This window comes from Rhipicephalus microplus, chromosome 5, assembly GCF_043290135.1.
Source record: "Rhipicephalus microplus isolate Deutch F79 chromosome 5, USDA_Rmic, whole genome shotgun sequence".
NCBI lineage: Eukaryota > Metazoa > Arthropoda > Arachnida > Ixodida > Ixodidae > Rhipicephalus > Rhipicephalus microplus.
Genome location: NC_134704.1, coordinates 144,910,873 through 144,930,566, shown reverse-complemented (window position 1 = coordinate 144,930,566; position 19,694 = coordinate 144,910,873). Strand labels below are relative to the sequence as shown.

The 19,694-nt window shown below is 45.4% G+C and overlaps 1 protein-coding gene across 1 annotated transcript; it reads right to left on the bottom strand.

The window, feature by feature from the left end:
* Window positions 1–659: 659 nt before the first annotated feature.
* Window positions 660–17,968, bottom strand: tll (nuclear receptor subfamily 2 group E member tailless). The gene is made up of 10 exons (XM_037424487.2): window positions 17,889–17,968; window positions 13,149–13,167; window positions 12,890–13,031; window positions 11,032–11,372; window positions 10,526–10,651; window positions 9,411–9,507; window positions 8,776–8,925; window positions 8,009–8,287; window positions 3,209–3,541; window positions 660–2,740 (listed from the first exon to the last, which is right to left on the bottom strand). Exons 1-8 carry the CDS (start codon window positions 17,951–17,953, stop codon window positions 8,019–8,021), a joined length of 1,209 nt encoding a protein of 402 aa, XP_037280384.2. The 5' UTR covers window positions 17,954–17,968; the 3' UTR covers window positions 660–2,740; window positions 3,209–3,541; window positions 8,009–8,018.
* Between the last annotated feature and the right edge of the window lie 1,726 nt (window positions 17,969–19,694).

Below are 19,694 nucleotides of genomic sequence, written 5' to 3'. Positions count from 1 at the left end.
CTGTAACGTCGTTGAAATGTTAATACGTTCTGTTTATGCTCGTAGCAGCATTTCGAGGATCACGTGCTTCATGCATGCAAATTTCGTTGTTGTCACAGGGAGGGCTAAAACGCTAAAACAACTTTTTTGCGTATATGCAGAGCTAACATTAACCAGTGTTTTCTCTTCAAAAACACTGGCACAACTGATGCACTGGTATTTTTTTTCCATCCCTCCAACTATCCGTCTGAAATCTCTCCTCTTGGCGTTACCAGCGCACATGAACTTTTTCTTCTCACCTAATATCCACCTAAAGGGTCTAGGTTACACCTGTTTGTTTTGTGATCCAATTGTGCCGTATTTTATTGTTTTTACTCCTTAGATACTTCGTTCATCCGCTCATTCTGTGGTTCTTATCATTCTCTTTAGTTTATTAATAGATATAAAAGATGAAAAATGCAGCTGACGACGTGCAGGAACGTAAGTTTGTACGAAGAAATCGAGAAATTTCCCAACTCAGAAACGGACTAAGCCCGCACAAAACAGCATGTGTCAGAAACCATAGGGAGAGATGTTCATTCTATATAGCGAACATAATATATGATGATGATAAAGATAAACATAATGGCACTCACATTTTCATACGTTCAAAGTGTCGAATAAAAACAGCACACCAGATATGCAATTATGCTTCAACAATCTTTATTGTCTCACTATATACAGATACTTTGCTTGTCTTTGCGAATCGAACGTATTACAACCATATTGCACGGCCTCTAAATAGATCATATTCTGTCATTGTCCTCCGAAGTGAACACCTGCAGCACTCTGCCTGCCACTGTTGGTTTGTGAAGCGGATACATTTATGTTTATGTCTATAGTTTACTGTCTCCCCATTCACTGTTTCTTTTCTTTTCAATACAAGGCATCTACGACACGGTTTTTTAGTAAAACCAGAATATGACGTTAGTAATTGATAGGTAAAACATGTTTTAAAGTTGGCGCTCAATGGCCACATCTAACTTACGTTTTTATGTTTTGGTTCAATAACCTCATGAAGCCCCTGGCGAATTTAATGCTACAGTACTGACAAAGGTTCAGTTGTTAGTGACATTTTTTCGTGCAAAATACACACGGACAAGTCTGTGGTGTCCAAATATATCTTGTCTGTGTATGTGATTCGAAAAAGCAGTCCCGCATTCACTGCTGACAGTTTTGTGTGACCTTCATTCGTCTATAACGCCTAACAAGCGACACTTCGGTCACTGCTTGTTTTAAAGCTGTTTAATAAATGCCAACATTTTTATTACTGCACTAGGGGACCGCGGACCATGATGGTTTGTTCTATTACATGCACAGATTGAACCGTCTATCGAAGTGCAACTGCATGCCAGTTCTTTGGAACTCATATTTCTCATAACATTGCATGGTCTTCTTCACGAAATAACCTAATTACTCAGTTGCGCAGCCCGATTGGGGGCATCTTCCTTTTTGCATTTATCTAATGATCTCCCTCACTTTTCTTCTTTTTATGTATAGATAAGTAGAAATGATGGACTATCTCATTCCACACGCACGTCACTGAAGTTTCTTGGCCTGTTGTGGCTCTTTTCTGTCATTCTCTTGCGAAGCTGCGCTGCTCTAACGTACAAAAACATCGTAAAAAATGAGTGTTCCCTGATTTTTTTTATTGCTTAACCTTATCGCAAGCTGCGGCCGCTCTGCATACATAAGTTCAGAGTGTGAAAGCTTTGCAAGCGTCAGTCGACATGGTTTAGTGTAACAAACTCCCATATGTTGCATGTGCCACTGCAGTGTATGTAACGAAAACATATGCGAGGCAGCTGCCTTTCAGTCGCATACCTGTGCTGCTAAAGACCAACTAATACTCTGGAGCGCATATACTTGCGTATATTGCCTCTTTATCCTGAATTCATATAAAAGAGTTACACGTTTTGTTTTGTTTTAAACGTGGTTTGCAGAGAGCAGACAAGTCACTGTTCGATGCGGTCACACACAATAAGGAGTCTTTTCGCTTGCACTGATACTCCAAAAGTGCATGAAACTCCACGAAAAACAACGTCGCGAAAGAGAAGTGAGAGAAATCACAGGAAACACACAAAGAGAACGCGCATGCGTTTCTTTTCTGTGTGTCCACGCACTGATACTTGTCACGCACCCAATCTAGCCTATCTCCGAGACTACAATTATCCGCCTTGAGCGCTTAACAAATGCTGTGGGAAACAGGCTCATGCACAATTCACGGGCCGAGAGAAACGTTTTGTGACCGTTAAAAGATAAATATGACCAGTTCTTATACGCTTGATTAATCTGTGAACTGTGACTACTGCATAAGCAGACAACATAGCATGAGCACGTATGATACAATGTATGTACAAAATCAACGACTAGTATACTGCGGCTGCTATGACATTACTATTTTTCCGACGAGACACCTTCGGTGCACTCAAGTCACCTTCGGTGCACTCAAGTCGAGCCGGCGTATCACGATTCAGGATTGGCTGCCTTATATATACATTAGCAAGGTTGTTGGAGACCTTGTCGATGTGTATCTTCCCCGTCACTCGGAACTATACGCGTTGACATTCATTTACACAGGAGCAGTAGAGTCCAGTGGAAAACCACACAGTAACACAGCACATCCCGACTGCTCATTGGAACATCTAGTTGCACGAAGAACGGTGGACGTCGAGCTTGTTGTTTCCCACAGCGACCATGTAAACGAACATGACAGGCGTACCTGAAACAAACACAAGCGAGAAGAGCTGCGTAAGAACACTGTTCAACCTCTACACGAACACAAGCTCGGACTTTGCGGGAAGGTATTTGGAAGCTCACAAAAGACACAAATACAAAGTTGAGCCAGACAGTACGATCGCTTGTCCTGTCTGGTTCTCCTTTCATGTGTTTTTGTCTTTGTTTGCTTCAACAGATCTTTTGTGAAGTGCCTAGCCGTAAGTTCTATATCAGCGTTACGGTTGCACAGAAATAGTGCGTAGGGTTGAATTTGTACAAGGTTCTTATTCATTAGGGCATAAACAAAGAAATATTATAACTCGTTTTAAATATTTGTTCATACAGAAACATTTGTATTCGGACACCTCTCTTTATCCGCCAGCTTTCCTATCTCCTCCGCGAACTTTGTTCAGGCGGATAACTTAGCTAAACTGATTGAACAACCCTAATTTCTGCCGCAAGCGAAACTTACCTAAACCAGTTCGGTGGGTCTGGGGAATGCAAGCCTTTGGATAATTTCAATCGGCAATGTATACCGAGCTGCATGTCTGCAGTATTGTCCTCGATGACCATTCCTTCGAAGCTAGATGGTTAAGTCCTTCAGTTCGTAGCTCGTCAAATAAGCTTGTAGCACTAGATGCCCAAGGACACTTGTTGTTGCTGTAGGGTGTGTGCCAGACACAGGAGAGCAGGGGCTGCGTGATCAGCGCCACTGGTTGGCAGTATCCTGGCAGCCAGCTTTTCACGCAGCAGCGTCAGCTGTCGGCGCGGAGTCCTTACGCGACGGTCATCTGCGTGATCGTACCTGCGGTAGGGTGAGAGATATATGAATGGATCATGTCACTTGAAAGCTTCCACGTATACAGTAGAAACACTCAAGCTGAGTCAGCTATTCAGGTATCTATTCCTTCATAGCTTTTTAATAGAAGTAATTCTGAGTAACATTTCCCACATTGATATTTTAGTAACCGTTAGCGTCATTTGCTAGGGCGTATAAAAACAAGCACCCATTTCCAGAATCTCGCTATCAAATCTGAAGCATTTTCTTGTGTACTGCAAGCAGTTTTGGCGTCTATCTATCTATCTATCTATCTATCTATCTATCTATCTATCTATCTATCTATCTATCTATCTATCTATCTATCTATCTGTCTGTCTGTCTATCTATCCATCTATCTGTCTATCTACCTGTATATCTATCTATCTGTCCGTCTGTCCGTCTGTCTGCCCGTTTGTCCGTCTGTCCGTCCGTCCGTCCGTCTGTCCGTCTGTCTGTCTGTCCGTCCGCCTACACCTGGGTGCTTTCGTGACCACCTCCTTAACATGGGGTAAACCAAAATTAGTATGGGAGGCCAGGATGGTTTGACGTATACGACACGCTGGTCGTGACATAATGTCACAATGCCGTCTCGTACGTCGTCAAGCACTTTGCGCCAGACAGTGGCACATACCCGCTGTCGGGTCTAATGTCCACAATGTCTACGTTGAAGCAACCGACTAGAATAAAGGACGAACAGACAGACGGACGGATGGATGGAGAGGTGGACGCATGAGTGGACGGGCGAATAGACGCGCGGACGGACGGACAGATGCAAGGGCAGATGGAAAGACGGACGGCTAGGGATGTACGTATGGACGGACGGACGGGCAGACGGAGATGCATGTAATGATGGCGCGGGTGATCATGTGTAGAGCTGTCGTGTAAATGATTACACATAAAGTCGGTTGTTTGCAGATGTTTTCGCCTTTTGTTGTGCAGGTGTTTAGTTTCGGTTTGAGTTGGTGCGGCATGATGGACGCCGATCGGTTGGCTCTGAGAAGCATCACCCTAATAGACTGTATTGGCACCGTTTACTCAACAAACGCATCGAATACCATGGTTCCAGCAGATATCGTAACCCAGCATTCTCCTTAGCAATAAGATATTCCACCATAGAGCCACGCCAGGTATCGGAAACGCTTTTAAAATAGACAATAATGTTAGTGAAACGTCAGCTGTGTTTTGCTGTGCTAGCTATCCGGTCTTATGAAGATTTCATACGTACTCCTATCAAAGAGGCGTCACGTCTGGTTAACGACATTTGTAGCAAAGCGCCACCCACTGAAGCTCAGTTATATAGTGGTGTCCAGGGATACCATCCTCTCTCGCACAAGCTCTGAATATCAGCCCACCACTTCTGGTGTTGGTAATACCCATGCATCTTACTGTAGGCATCGCTGCCTAACAGCAAACATGTAACTAACATATGCCTGATCGTACAACATTTGTACACATATTTAGCGTCATTTCCCTCGTAACGTTTTGCTCACTAAAAAAACTTACAACACATTGTTCTCCGCATGCTTCGCATAGCGTCAATTGACAAGGCATGTGGGATCTGCCGAATTTTTTTACACGACTTTAAGTAAAAACAGATTCATATTCTGCAGGCAATTCGTCAGTTGGAGCGCTGAGAAATTCTGCTTGTAAATTTTTTTTCTCATTAGAGTTGCGTCTTGTGGTTTTAATACGGAGCATACCGATGCATATCTTCAAGCGCTGCAGCTGTGTATGCAATGAGCGCATATCATGACGATCAGGCCATGTTGGCTAAACCAAACATATGTGCCAGGGGTCTGAAACACGTGACCCGTTAAATTAGAAAGAAGAAACAGCGCTGAAACAGGGCGGAGACGAGGAAACGCTGACATTTCGCTTGCGGCCTGCACACGACTGGCTTCGTCCCATGACTTTTTTTTTTCCTATGAGCGCACGGAATTCAGACATCTTGGAAATCGGTATCAATATTTCTGGAATCATGACGTCATATGTTCTTCAAATATAAGGGAAGGAAATGAGATAGGGGAAATGGCTTCTTTGAAACGGCAGCCAAAGCTGACGTCTTCCTCCGGATGCCAGCCTCTAACGCCTCCCCCAACCCTTAACTCCAGCCTTCTTCACTACCCCTGCCTTCGTAGGACTAAATTCCTTCATACTGCGGCCCGCTAAGTGAAACGAGTTTGACAGACGCGTTCTGTACAAACTTTCACCTACTTAACCTCCCTCTGGAGCACGAGCAGGTGCAGTCTTAGCTGCTTCCTGTTTGGCCTGTGCCCAAAAATAGAATGGAGGCCCCGCCATTACGAAAGGTAATTTACGCAAACTTCACTTAACGTTAGAAAACGAATAGCCCACTTGCAGACAGTGTGTTCGGACGTTTTATCGTGTATGTGCATGATAAAGGGCGCTTTTACATGCATGCGAAACGAGGAGGAGCAGCAGTTAGAGCTGCTCGAGACGCTTTAAAATAGTCGGGCGTGCTCACCACCTGCCAGGAAACTAAATTAGTCTTCGCGAAGACTTTTACGCCGTGTTGCTAGCAGAACTGTAGTAGCCAAGTTTTCTTGGAGATGACGTTTGTGAGCTTCGTGGAAAAATATTGCGCACTTCGCTGAGTACGAATGTTATACAGTTCAAGCACCTTCAGTGTGTTTTGGAATGGTTGAGGGAACCGTAAACTACAACTAGACTTAAGTTTAAATATTGCTACACTAAAAAAGTGGGCTTTAGTACATACTTCAGCAAAATACCTGTATGTCTTATGATAGCAGCTGAGTTAGGGCTTTATACGAACGCAAGACCAAACAATCAGAGCTCTTTTTTCCCCGTTGGGCTTACTAAGATAGAGATGATATGTACCTTCTAAAAGCTGTATCTATATGATTGCTTAACTGACGTAAAACTCCCAAAGAATTTTGACATACTTAACGAACGATGCTGTAATCCAGATACAGCTTTCTAATCTACTTTGATGGTTCATTTTTCAATAAATAAATGCACAAATGGGCGTGACGTGGCATGCCTTGTTGGACCTAGGTATACGATGTCCACGATTTTCACAATCATTTAATATTGAACTTGTCTTGGAGGCCTTCCTTGGGCGGAAGCGAATTGCAGAACAGAAGAAACTGAAGCTTCGACCACAAGTAAAAATAGGTGGTGAAAAGTGATTTTAGTTAGGCGTTATCTCAAGCAGAAACTTGAAACGTACGTATGACCACAAGCTCGCGTACAGAATTCACATATTAAAAAGCAGCACGCATACATCCATCGAAAGACTGAGAAGTTTTTGGAATACGCTGGTAATATTTTTCGTTAAACATAAGCGGCTACAGCCATAACGGAAACCGTTAGCGCTCTAGTTTAACCCAGACAAGTCGTATGAAACGATCAGTGCGTTAATAACTGTTACTCTGCTTCAAAGCCGAGCTTTTTTGTCCTCGGCTTCATCGCCAAACATATTGGGCAAAGTCCTGCTTTGCACGATGCACTGTGGACGGTGCCGTGCATTATGCAGGTTACGCTCGCTCTTGATTTGTTCCATGGTTCGCTGCGCAATGCACATTTTCTTGTGGATCAGGCCATCATCAACCAGATCAACCAGATCAGTCACTTGGGTAATATCCCAAACTCAAACTCTGTATAGAACCACCGTCGTATTTGGTCATGCCCATAGGTAAAACGTCAGCTACCAGGTTACGACTTCTTTAATCACACCCCCAAATAAGATCGATATTTCTCGCAGAAAGCAAAGGCGTTGCCATTTTGCGAATTTCACGGCATGCGTGCAAGGCATGCGCATTAAGTCAACACTTCAATACCAAAAAACACATCTTCGCGCTCCTCTGCTGCGCCTGACCTGTTCTTTTCGTCTGCGCAGTGACGTATTCTTGCTGATGACTTACATTACCCAGCACCGACGTAAGTGACTGGTGCTTCGCACTACGAAACGGTGCCTTGGCTCGGAGGTGAAGCAGTATTGGCCGTTCTGTTAGCATATTCATTTTCCTGTGGTGCCACCTGTCATTTTGTTAGAACTCGAACACTATATAGACAAGCCGTATCGCCAGAACGAAAACCTCTGAGGTGAAAAGGCATCTCGCGTGTCGTGACTACGGCTTGGAGAAGGCTGCATGCACCGCGGTAAAGTTGTTTACCTCGCCAGTCCCTTGCACCACACTCGTTCCCAGCGTGGTTCTGACGCGAACGACACGTGGATTCTGCATGACCTCACGGCAGCACGTTCGCATAGTACAAATGCGAACTAATCTCTCCATCGCAAATTCTGGACAACGAGGTGTTTTTCAGAGTCATTAAAAACCTTATAGCAAAGACATACTTTGCTCGGAGAGCTCAAATCAATTTGTTGTCAATTCAAAACATCTACGCTAACGGTTAAATGGATTCGACATAACGCTCACATAATCTTTCAGTGTGCTGAACGGCACATACCATCAACAGTTCATAAGCCTCCCGTCTTGTACATGTCTCCGAGAAGCCTCGCAATGGGAATGGTGCCAATAGTCTTTCGGAAGAACAGCTCTTCTATCGTTGCCGAAGGCACGGTGGAGAGCCACGCCAAGGCAAGCAGGATCTTTCCGAAGCGGTGCGGCTGCGTCGGATGCGCCGTTTGGACACAGCGCATGAGGGTCGTCTGTGCCTGGTCTTGCATGGCTCCCACGGCTTCGGGATCCCTCAATGGTAGCGATTCAGGTGGCTGACCCGGGAAGTCTGTGAGTGAAAGGAGCAAGAAAAAAAGCGACAAGCGTGATGAGGTTTCAATTAGGTTGCAGATCCGCAAACGACTTGGTACAGCTTATGGTGCCCTATAGGTGCTGAGCTTCGCAGCTTCCTCCGTACTTTATTTCGTATAAAAGCAAATCATGCTTAAAACTTGCTAAATTGATAACTTATATAGTTCTATTCTACGACTTTTCTTGCCTATGACTGATTTTTCCGAAGCCGCGAAGGGGCACACTCTTTCTAATAAAATATAGGCCAGGTATCTACAGTCACTCGCTCTGACTAAGAAAGCTGTGCAGTCTTACTGGCAACGCAAAACATGTCTTGCGCCGTGGAAGCATACATTCACTGCAGCAGACTATTCAAGCATTTCTTGCCTGCTAAATAAACCAAGCTGTATGAACTGTGGGTCTCGCAGTAGATGCTTTTAAGTATTAGCCAAGTAATTTATTAAAGAAACACTTCGCTCTACTCACTGGTCTTGAAGAGCGCGATGGCCTTCATGCACGTGTACTCGGACGGGTCCAAGCCCATGTCCTTCAGCTTGGCGACGACATCCTGAAAGTTTCGTATATCCGATATGAGCGCCTCCACGCGATCCGATGTCGTTGGTTCCGAGGAGAGGCCTGCATCAAAAGAGGGTGAAAAGTGGTGAAACGAAAGAGACTGCACCACCACTTTTAGCGTAAAGGTACAAGAAAATCTATACGGATTTCTGGGAAACAAAAGCTATATTTGAAGAAACTTTGACGATAGTCGGGGTTTGCGTTATTTTTCAGGTGCGATCGCTGTGCCCCCTAAAAGGGGCGGAAAAGGTGGGGAGGGTGTTAAATGAAAAGATAGAACGCAGACTATAAGAGCCAGTGCCATACACAAATGATTCGCGAACAGTTTGATCCATCTCAAAATGAACTACAAAAAGAACATTATTATAGTAATGCAGTGACTTAAATATATTCCACTTCATTGTCATTCAATATTAGGCGAACGGCGCGACGCAATGAGACGATAAGGCTGAAGACACGCGAACACAATGATTATCGTCCTATTGCGTCGCACTGAATTCGTACCAACTTGCCGCATTATCAGTCTTATTTTCCACCATCCTTACCTGCAGCAGCGAGTAGTGGCGCCACCTCGAGGGGTAGGTTAAACTGCGCCGCCGACAGCACGAACATTTCCCGCCACCCTTCTTCCAGCAGAAACACCTGAGCAAAAGGAATTTTGCCGAAGTCAGCAACCAGGTAAGTCGGGAGGAATTATTAACTCCGACCAACTTGCATACAACGCATATATCTGTCGCTGAAGTTTCGAGCATGCTCTTTGCGATGAACAAACGATTTTCACCGATTTCACAGCCATCTCTTGGTTAAAGAAAATTCAAAAGTTCCCAGATTCATGCATGAAAGTTGACCATTTATCAGGCTATATGCAGCGCACCATTATTATAAAAATAATATTAGTCCAATAACTTGTTACGCTCAGTAAATCCTGATAAGTTATGCCAATTATCTGACGTGAAAATAGAAAAGCGAAAGCAAACATCCATTCTTTGTATCACAGCGATAGTGCTTAGCTTCACAAGCCACAAAGCACATGTTATTCTATTGTTGCCCCTAACGATCCATTCCGTATTGCACCGGGCATTTGCGCAATTTTCTGTGCAAGCGCCGGCACAACACGACACAGACTGTATCGAATACAACGCATCAGCTTGACTTCCCGAGTACGCACTTGTGTTGCGTGCACACGTGCACTTGCTCCGAAAGTCGTCTTTGAGTTCACTGCAGACTCTGGCGATTCACGTCTCTTACAGAGCCGGTAACTGGAACGATACTCTAAGCAATATGAAGGCATCACCATGAAGAAGAGCTGAAGGCCTGTGCATGTCATTCGGTGCAGTGCTTAAAAAAGCAGGAATACGTTGTTCGGCTGTCGTATTATGAGTTACGAGCAGAGATTACTGCTTGCAGGCGTAGCCGAAAGGGGCATCGTCACTATCTGTCACACTGACTCGAAAATTCGCTCGTAATTGTTCTTTTCGTATCTTAGAATAGGCCGGAAGGGCACTTTCATTACACCTTATAGCATATATGTTATCTCAACGCAACGTTATCAACCGAGCGAACGTTTTATCGAGTGCGTGGTTATCAAATCGGTGCTCGTATCGGCCAGTAACGCTCACATGAACGAAAGAGAGAAAATAAAAGTCCAAGGCTCACCTACCTGATCCCTCATCGGTATGGCGCTGAGGGCCGTCACGTGCTTCATCCACCTGACGTTCATGAAGAGCAGCCGCGCCGCAGCCTCACAGATGGTCTCGGGAAAGGCATTGGGGAACTCGTACGGGTACTGCGCATGCGGAGGTTTGCCACGTTGAGAATTATTTTGTGATTATCATGTATAGTACTGTGCGACATGCGTGTTATTATGTCAATCCACCAATTTAGGACGTTTTCGTTTTCCTTTTTCTTAATTTTCTGTCAAAATGAACAAGCCAAAGAAAGATATACACTCGAAGGCAAGTGCGCGGGGTGAGGAGATAGTCCTTTTCCCCCTCTAATTATTTGAAGAGAGGTCCAGGGATACGAAACTTTCTCTGCCAGCGCATGGCATATATGAACGATACTCTACAAAGTGGTGCTTATAGAAGACCTGTGATTGTGCAACCATGTAGGCAACGTGCGGCTTTATGCTCAGCGCATAAGCCCATCCTTAGCAATGGCACGAACCTTCGGCGTTGGATGGCAGAGTCCCGCTCCAGGCAGGGGCCTCAGCGACGGCGTCGTGTAAAAGGCGGCGGCGGCCGCAACGCTGCTCGCTGCATCGGGTGTCACACCAGCGGAACCCAGCAGTGCCGGGTGCAAAGCGGCGAAAGGGCTACCGACGCTTGCCGCCGCCGCCGCAGCAGCCGCTGCTCCGGCTGCACTCAGAACGCCGGCGGCTGCTCCAGGTGACAGCGCGGCTGAGGGAACAGGAAGGCCGAATCCCGCGGGCCTATGTCCTTCCTTCAAGTAGAGGGCCACCTGGCGGCGTATCGTCGAGTTGCGCGGTCCACGCTCGTGCTGAACAGCTGTGCCAAGAGATTGCCACAGAGCTAAGACTTTTATTCAGTGCCTGCTGGCAAACAATGCTCACTGCATGTCTTAGTATTACAGCTGATTCACGATGGCATTGTACAGCTAATTATCGTTGTCAATGTCGTGAAACAGGTCTTTTATAAGGTATCGACGGCCAAGAGATTTGAACGAGATCGCCCTCATAGAGCTCATGGGCGCCCAGTGCTGCAGCATCGCAAAAAGCCATTCTTTCGGAAAAAGCTGAAGTAATTGTTCTAGCCCTGCAAGTGCGGTCATTGCGTGCAAAATTCTGTCAGGGTCACAATGCACTTTCAAATGTATTTCAGAGTTCTGTTCTCGGAGTGATTTGCCATCCAGGGCTACACTTTTCATCAAAAGAAAGTTTGCCAAAGCAGTCAGAAAGTAATGTTCATGAGACAGTGCGATGAGATGTATTAAATCTGCTGCTAGACTCTGCGCCAGCAGCTGTCACTGGTGTAAAACGAGAAAAAAAAAACAACCTTCCTGAGTCACAATTTACGCAATTTGTTAGAAAAATTAGCAACCTTGCCAAATTACCTGTTCCTACAAAATTCAAATAAAGTCCTCTTCTGTTTTTTTTTTGTATTTTTGTGCTGTTCATTATTGTGGAAAATCTTTTCCCTACATTTTCAGTTTTCTACACAGAAACAGCGCCATTATTAAAACGCTTAAACTCACTGAAAGTTTTGCCAGAGGTTATTTAAGTTAAGGCGGTAAGTTCGGTCAGTTGGAACTGGGAATAACGTGACATGACGCTAGCGAAATGAGAGACAGCAACCAGAAGAAGAAACAACCAAGAAGATCTTCTACAAACAGTCTAGAAGATTGTCCCAGGTTTCTCTTCTCGTCCCCGTCTGTTATTTCGCTAGTATATGCCATGTTAAATTCTTAATTTTTTTAGTTCGCCACGATGTGGAATATGTCATTAGCCAATATGGCTGACCTGCTTAAGTTACGTGAGCTAAAGAAAGAGCATCAATGTTTATTTGAGGAACTTCAACGTTTCGGCTCAACACGTGACAGTGTGTGTGATATTGTGTTTATGCGTGGTCACTGGATCTTCGGGAAGCAGGGGTCGCGACTTGATGTTTTTAATCACTACGGACCTCGCATGTGACTGATTGGTGATGAATAAGAATTTTCATTGGGGTGTGATGTGGTGACACAGGTGTCGGGTACAGTACTGCGTGTTGAAAGCTCATCAGCTTATGCAGGGTTGTGTCACGCTACGCGCTACTCTTTAAGAGCATGCCCACGTTCATTTTGCGAAAGGACATTAGTTCAATACTATTAGTAAACAGGAAACTTGGCGGGGAAATGCTGCAAATTTCGCATGGCTAGATCTGCCGGCAACCTATGACATCCTGAATCCTAAGATGTTAACCACGAAAAAGAACTATTGTGAATGCAGACCTTGATTTGCTGCAAACAGAAACTCCCGACGTGTGGCCGAACGTTAGGTCTACCAAAACAGCCCTAATCCACTGACCTTCTCTGTTCATGCCGGCCTCGAGGCACTTTCGTAGGCGACAGGCTCGGCACTGGTTGCGGTGCGTCTTGTCCACCGGACAGCCGTTGGCAGCCGCCCCTCGGGCTTTGCACACGTACTGCCGGTTGCGGCGGATGGAGCGCTGCACGTAGGTTACATTGTTTTCACTTAGCCTTGTGGGGTATACCAGGCACACTTGGCGAGTTTTGTCATGCTATTCGATTCATGCGCGAATGACGCGTGAACGAAAATGTCTCACCTTGAAGAAGCCGGCGCACCTGTAAGGAAGAAAAAAAAGAAAAACCAGTGATAAGAAAACAAAATTCAGCCTAAAGCTACAACAGATTAATGAGAACACCGTTTCCATGACCGCACAAATAACCTCGTAGCAGCATTCAGCATATATTGCAATTTCGTTCTATACTAACATCGTCGTTTAAATATGTTCATACTCATCTGCAGCAAGAAATATGATCTCATGCCCCAATATACGCGAGCCTTAAACAAAGCATTCTAGCAATGACAGCGACTATTTTTCTCGTATGCACTATCTGTTCGAAAAAAAATCACAATAATAAGAAATGAAACCTGCAAGGTCCTCGAGTTCAGGACCTTCACATGAACCATGACTAAAAGTAATGTTTTACACACAGCTTTTTACAGTGACTAAATGCATTACAGTTTTCTCTACACCAAAAACATTTTTTCTATGTGTGGAGCGCGAGTTTACGCAATAATAAGCTTTACATGTTTCCATGTTTAGAGATACTTTGCATCCGAAAGCAGGCGCATGTACTTACAGCGCGGAGCCTCTGTGTCATGCACACCAGTTCCCCCGCTACCCTCCTTATTTCTCTCGCGCCCGCAGTTCAAAAGAAGAACGCAGTCCCTCGCCAGTCGGGGCAGGCGACCTATCCGCCACCACTGGAGCACGGCAGACAATGGCGCCGAGCCATATGTCACCCGCAGTCGCCGTCACCGAGCTCCCGAAATCACTCCCCGTTCCCCATCCACAAAGCACCGAATCACTTTGCCCTCCTTTACCGCTCGTTCCCCACTCATGCTACCCTGCCTAAGCGACCGGCCTGTCCTGGCCGTGCGAGCGTGGCATTATTATGTCAAGCTATACGCAATTATGCCAATTGCATGCACGCGCCCATCGCAGCGGTATTTCTGCGACCGCTCGACAGGGGGCCACATCCGCCGGCTGCGATATCGGTGCAGTAAGGGAGCGCGAAAATAGGTCGGTAGCACGAGCGAAGCATGTCGTCCGAGAACAACGCTGTAAGTTTCGGAACCTCATGTCACAACGATATTACTTTACGGGTTGTGGGGTCACACGTATTATTCCCTACGAGAATCCGTTAGTAACTATTCATATCCTGACTCTACAGCGTCAATTCTGTCCATCATAAGCAGTTCATCTTTATCCCTGTTTCTACGAAAGTGAGCGAGCATTTAAAGCTACAACAGTGCCTATAAAGTAAAAGTTGCTTGATCATTCGCATTTTCATCCCATATGATGACTTCTCACGTTGGGCGCTTAAGTGTTGCCAGGGCACGTGGTTGAAGGAAATGCTTAACGTTTCGGCCTGTCAGTCCCGGGCATTTCCTGGCTGTTGTTCCTGCTTCGCAATGTTACTGCACGCTGTTCGGCGCGTTTTCTCAATTTGTAGAATCCACACGAGACGTCGAGAGGCTGGGAAAGATCTTGTTCTAACGCGGTCGCCGACCCGTCGCATTGGGGATTAAAACCACAACGAGGCATTTATGTGTCAAGCGTGAACAACAAAGATCGTTTTGGCCCGGACCGAAGAAAACGGACGGCGGCAGTTGGCTGAATACCGCTTGCTTTCATTCCCCTTAATCGAGGGCTTCCCATCCGGAACCTCACACTCACGCGCGCTGCACGGAATTGTCCCAGCTGTGCACGTACGTTTAGTTTTGGATCCTGACGTGAAATGGCCGCACAAAACACCACCCACCGGCTTAGCGCCCACTCAAACGACTCGTTCGTGCGAAACTCGTCTCGCAGACGCGACAAAAATGCACAAAAAATGCAATCTCAAATCTATGGATAGAAAGCGCGACAGCGGTGTGCTCTATACTACGTCGCTGTGTGATGCAGCAGGGTAGTATCCGACCGGATGGCTTCTGCGCGTGTCCCGCGTGGCTTTGAGCCGTCGTAGATGCGCATTGTATAGTGCCCGCGTCGGCTCCTATAATATCGCCTCCTGTGGCGAAGCTCTGCTACTCTTTGCGTCACTTTGTTCACTCGCCTCCCTCGTCCATTCAGGTTTCAGCGCGCTCACGTGTGCTAAGTTAGAAAGACAGCTTTTTACATCACGCACGGCTCTTTTCACCAGCGTCACGCAGATGTCGCGAGATAGAAAAAAAAATTCTAGAGGAGGCGGGCGATAAGCGTTTCGGTCCGCACTCAAATAGTGAAACTTCGTGCTACATCCCCAAGCTTTCTTCTTTTGGCACTCCAATTACACCACTCTATATAAGCGTTTCAAAGTGAGGAATCGCACAGCAGGAGTTGACACGACACGTAAATGAAAAAAAGTGGAGACGTGCAATTTGCCTTACATTTGTCGAAGCGTGAAGGATTAAAAAAAATATTTGACAAGCGGTTAAGAACAGCATAGTGTTTGACACATTCGGTTACGGCGGGCATAACAAATTATAACCTTTTGATTAAGAGTGCAAAATAGCAATGGGAAGCCGACAACTGATAGGTATATACCTTAAGTGACCTCATGTATTCGGTTGCCTGTCTCCTATCTCACGGCTATATCTATAGGCGGACGTAACTTGTTCCCGTCACCCGCATAAAACCCTCTCATCTCCGTGACTCGGAGATGCCGCAGCCTTACTCGCCCCAGTAGACTTTATACTATAGTGCTGCGCTTTGGTGAACGAAGACAAAAGACGACGTGGACAAAGAGGGCAGATCTTTGTAGCAGGTGGGTGTCGTCGCGGCAGCCTCTAACTCCTTTTTCATCATCCCATCGGTAAATAAACCAATCTCATCGTAACAACACATAGCTGACGTTAAAAGAAAGACCTCTGTAGGTAACATAATGCGAAGGTTAGAGAACAGGTAGTCATCTAGAGGGTCAGAACAGATACCACATGATGGGAAACGGAGTCGAGGACCACAGAAAGTTAGATAGGTTGATGAAATTAACAAATATGCGGCAATAAAATGGAATGGGCTCGTGCAGGACCGGCCAGTGATCAGAGATCATCGTCAGATGCCTTCAAGCAGCCTTGGGCACGAGGTAGGATGACGATGACGATTATGACATTGATGAGAAAATAAATAGCAAACGGAACGAACGGGAATGAGATGCCAGACTTTTTTTTTCTTCCTTTTCATTTTTTTTCACTCAAGTGAAGTCATCTGCTTCCAAAGAGCTTTGCGAAATGCGCAGGCTATATCCACGAAACTCATTTGTTACACAGCGCCTATGTACATTACTGCAGTGCATGCGCATGTACACAGCTTACCGATCGCAACTGCATGGTAGAAGATGACTAAAACATATCAATGTGCAGCCACTATTATCCACATTAAGCTAGTTTGTGGGACGGTTCACAGCTATTGTATAATTATCTATAACTTTAGAGAGAATCACAATCCATGCCGTGAGGACTCAGCAATGCACACGATATCATAAGCTTTGCATAGCTCTCGTGCAGTTGATAGTAGCCTTCTGCCGTAACAACGTGTTCGGCAACAATAGAAGGCCATTCCGAGCCCAATACTATGCAATGCTCACGCAGGAATTTAGCTCAACACAAATTCGCTCGCACACTCTTGACGCCCTTCGGGTGACCGTGAAACTGGAAGGAAACGGGACATCAAACTCGCTCACCCGACGTAAGATCGCGTGAACACCCCCTTCCTCTCCTGAGGACACTTCTGTTCCCATTCTTTTTTTTTTTGAACACTTTTCACGGATTCATATAGCCGAAGGTAAGACAGAGGAAGCGAGGAGAGCCTAATTTCGCAACCGCCTGCAACAAAGAAGCGACCCGTATTCACGGTCGCATTAAGAGAATAAGTGGGTGAGAGGTAGGGAAGCGCGTTCTCGCATAGTGATTATGCCGGTGTTGATACCAGCCCGCGTCAGTGAAAGCTTCGCTTTTTTCGCGCTTTCCAACCGCGCAGCCGCCTGCAGTGCTTCTTTCGCCGCCGACCCCCCCTTTTGCGGCACCCAAAGTTCTCCTCTATTTATGCATTCAACTTCTTCTCTTTTTTTTTGCTTTTCGCGAATATAAAGCGGAGGGTGGGGCAGTGGCCCGTCGCCCATTATACCCAGCTGTTGGGGAAACGAGGCGACTCGATATTGCCTCTTTCCCGAAATCGACACACTCCTTTCTGGCTTTCGAAATTCGGCTCGGTAAAAGTCGAGCTTCGTGCATATAATACAAGACTTACTTTTAATTCGTGTTTAATTTTCTTACACAATACAGGTGGTTATCACAGTCCGGCAGCTGCTACCTGAATGACTTTTAGGGATGGAAGTACGATCAGAGACGCAATTTCGAAGTAGAAAGAGGCGCTGAGTGAAGTGTTGGGGGCTCTTGTTAAGAACCACGCACCCATTTAAAGAGGGCCACATTAACTGACGTAGCGCGAAGGCGATATAACCGCTGCTCATTAAGGGTCACAGACTGGTTTCCAAAAGATGGCAAGCAGTTGAAAAAAGACAGAAGGTTAGGTGGGCAGACAAGATTAGGAAGTTTGTGGGTGTAAAGTGGCAGAAGCAAGCACAGAACAAGGTTGACTGGGAAAGGCTTTTGTGCTGCCATGGGCGTATACAGTGAGGCTGATGATGGTAATTGTCACATTAACTGAACTGCCACGTCCCTGCTCGTTTGTTTGTTTTTTTCATAGATTTTCCCCTGAAAGACACTTAAGGATGAAGAAACACTGTTCACCTTACTCATTTCTCTAGTATGAATAAAATAGAGATGCTTCACTCACCCGTCGCAGGCGAATATCCCGTAGTGCTTTCCCGAGGAGTGGTCGAGGCACACCTTGCACGGCATGTCCAGCAGGATGCGACCTGTGCGCAGGATACAGTCAACTGTAATGATTGCGGGAACGTCAAAACAAGTCGCCTTCGTATTGCTCAATAGGTAGGAGGCAGAATGTTTGTTTCTTTAACTTTCTATACACGTAAATAATAAACTCCACAAATGTAAAAACTCTGCCGTCAATAAATCTGCAGAACTGGCTGGATAACACTGAGCCTTTGCGTAAGCTCGTTCTCTGTTCCCCACTCAAATGGGAGAGAGGGAACCTGTGAAGCTTTTCTGTGATCAGATCAACGACGAGCTAATATCTTGGTTAGTACAGCGCACATGAGACGACGGTGAAGAGTAAAAAACATGCACGCGCTGATATTGTTCTAAGTCGTAGTGTCTGGTGCGTCCTATTAAACAAGATGAATGCATACCAACTTGCCCTAGCTTCCATTCTTACACAAGCTCATATGTTTGCTGTCCTGACGTCGCGACATGGGAGACCTGAGCACGGGCAATTAATTTAGCGGACATTTATTAAAACCGTTGCATATATTACGCCAAAAGTTAATTGTTACATTTTTACAGCGGGACAGAAACACAAACGTTTCTATTTTGTTTTTTTCTTGACACTTACGCTACCATTGCCGCGCTTGCGCTATGGCTGCTCGTCTCGGAACACTATCACCACGTTATGCACTTGTTTGCACGCGTCATTAAGAAATGTTCGGGTAAATTTGCTTTTTTCATGGCCAAGAATGCCACCGCTTTCTCCAGTGAGGAATCGGTGCCGATATCAATGCGATTTCACTCGAGCCGGCGTTAATGTGAGCATCAAAATATCAAGATGAGTCAGCCAAATGGACCAACGCAGTTTCACTATCTCCAGCTAATCTTGTGATATAGTGCTGCAGGCACGCCCTTTTCAACACTCTGCAGCCACTACAGCTCACGAGCTCAGCATTACTTTTGGGGCACCTGTACCTGTACAAGATTTGCCATTTGCCATAATCAAAAGCATTTCACCGACGTCGCTCGGATGCTTTGTTAGCGTGTAAAAGAAACGCACGCAGTCATACATAGATTAAGTACGAAGAATACCTTAAAATTACCTTAAAATTAAGTATACCTTAAAATTACCTTAAAGTTAAGTATACCTTAAAATTACAGCTAGACTGTGGCTTTGTTTGTACGATTCATCCGGGGCAATAAGAAACATATGCATTCACTTTTAGCCTGTTTCTGTTTGGCCATCTATCGACGTTTTGTCCCACAATGTAACATGGGTAACAATTTATTTGATTATATATATACAGCGCCTATACGTGACAGCTGTAGCCAGCTCTATACGTACGGCGTATGCTGGGCCATTGTATTTTGTCTTCATTTTTTGTGATTTAACAACTTTTTGTGTGACGAACACACGTAGTAACATATTTTCCCTCTGTTAGAAAACGTTTGACTCGAACGTCTCTTTTTAGAGCTTTTTTTTTTTTTTGAAGAACAGTCTGATTACATATCTTGGAAGGACCGCCTAGCGCTTTTCCTTTTCACGTTTCTTGCCATTGTTACGGTGAAGTTGTAGCCACTTACACCAAGTGATCCTCGGAGAATCAAAACACCTTGGAAACGTGCAATATTGATACGAGTATGATAGAGAATAGCAATAAAGCTCCAGGAGCTCATTTTGCCGAGCCAAAAAGAGTTTGACACACGCTTACCATTTTGTCACGGCGTATGTATACGCTTGGTGGAAAATATTTCT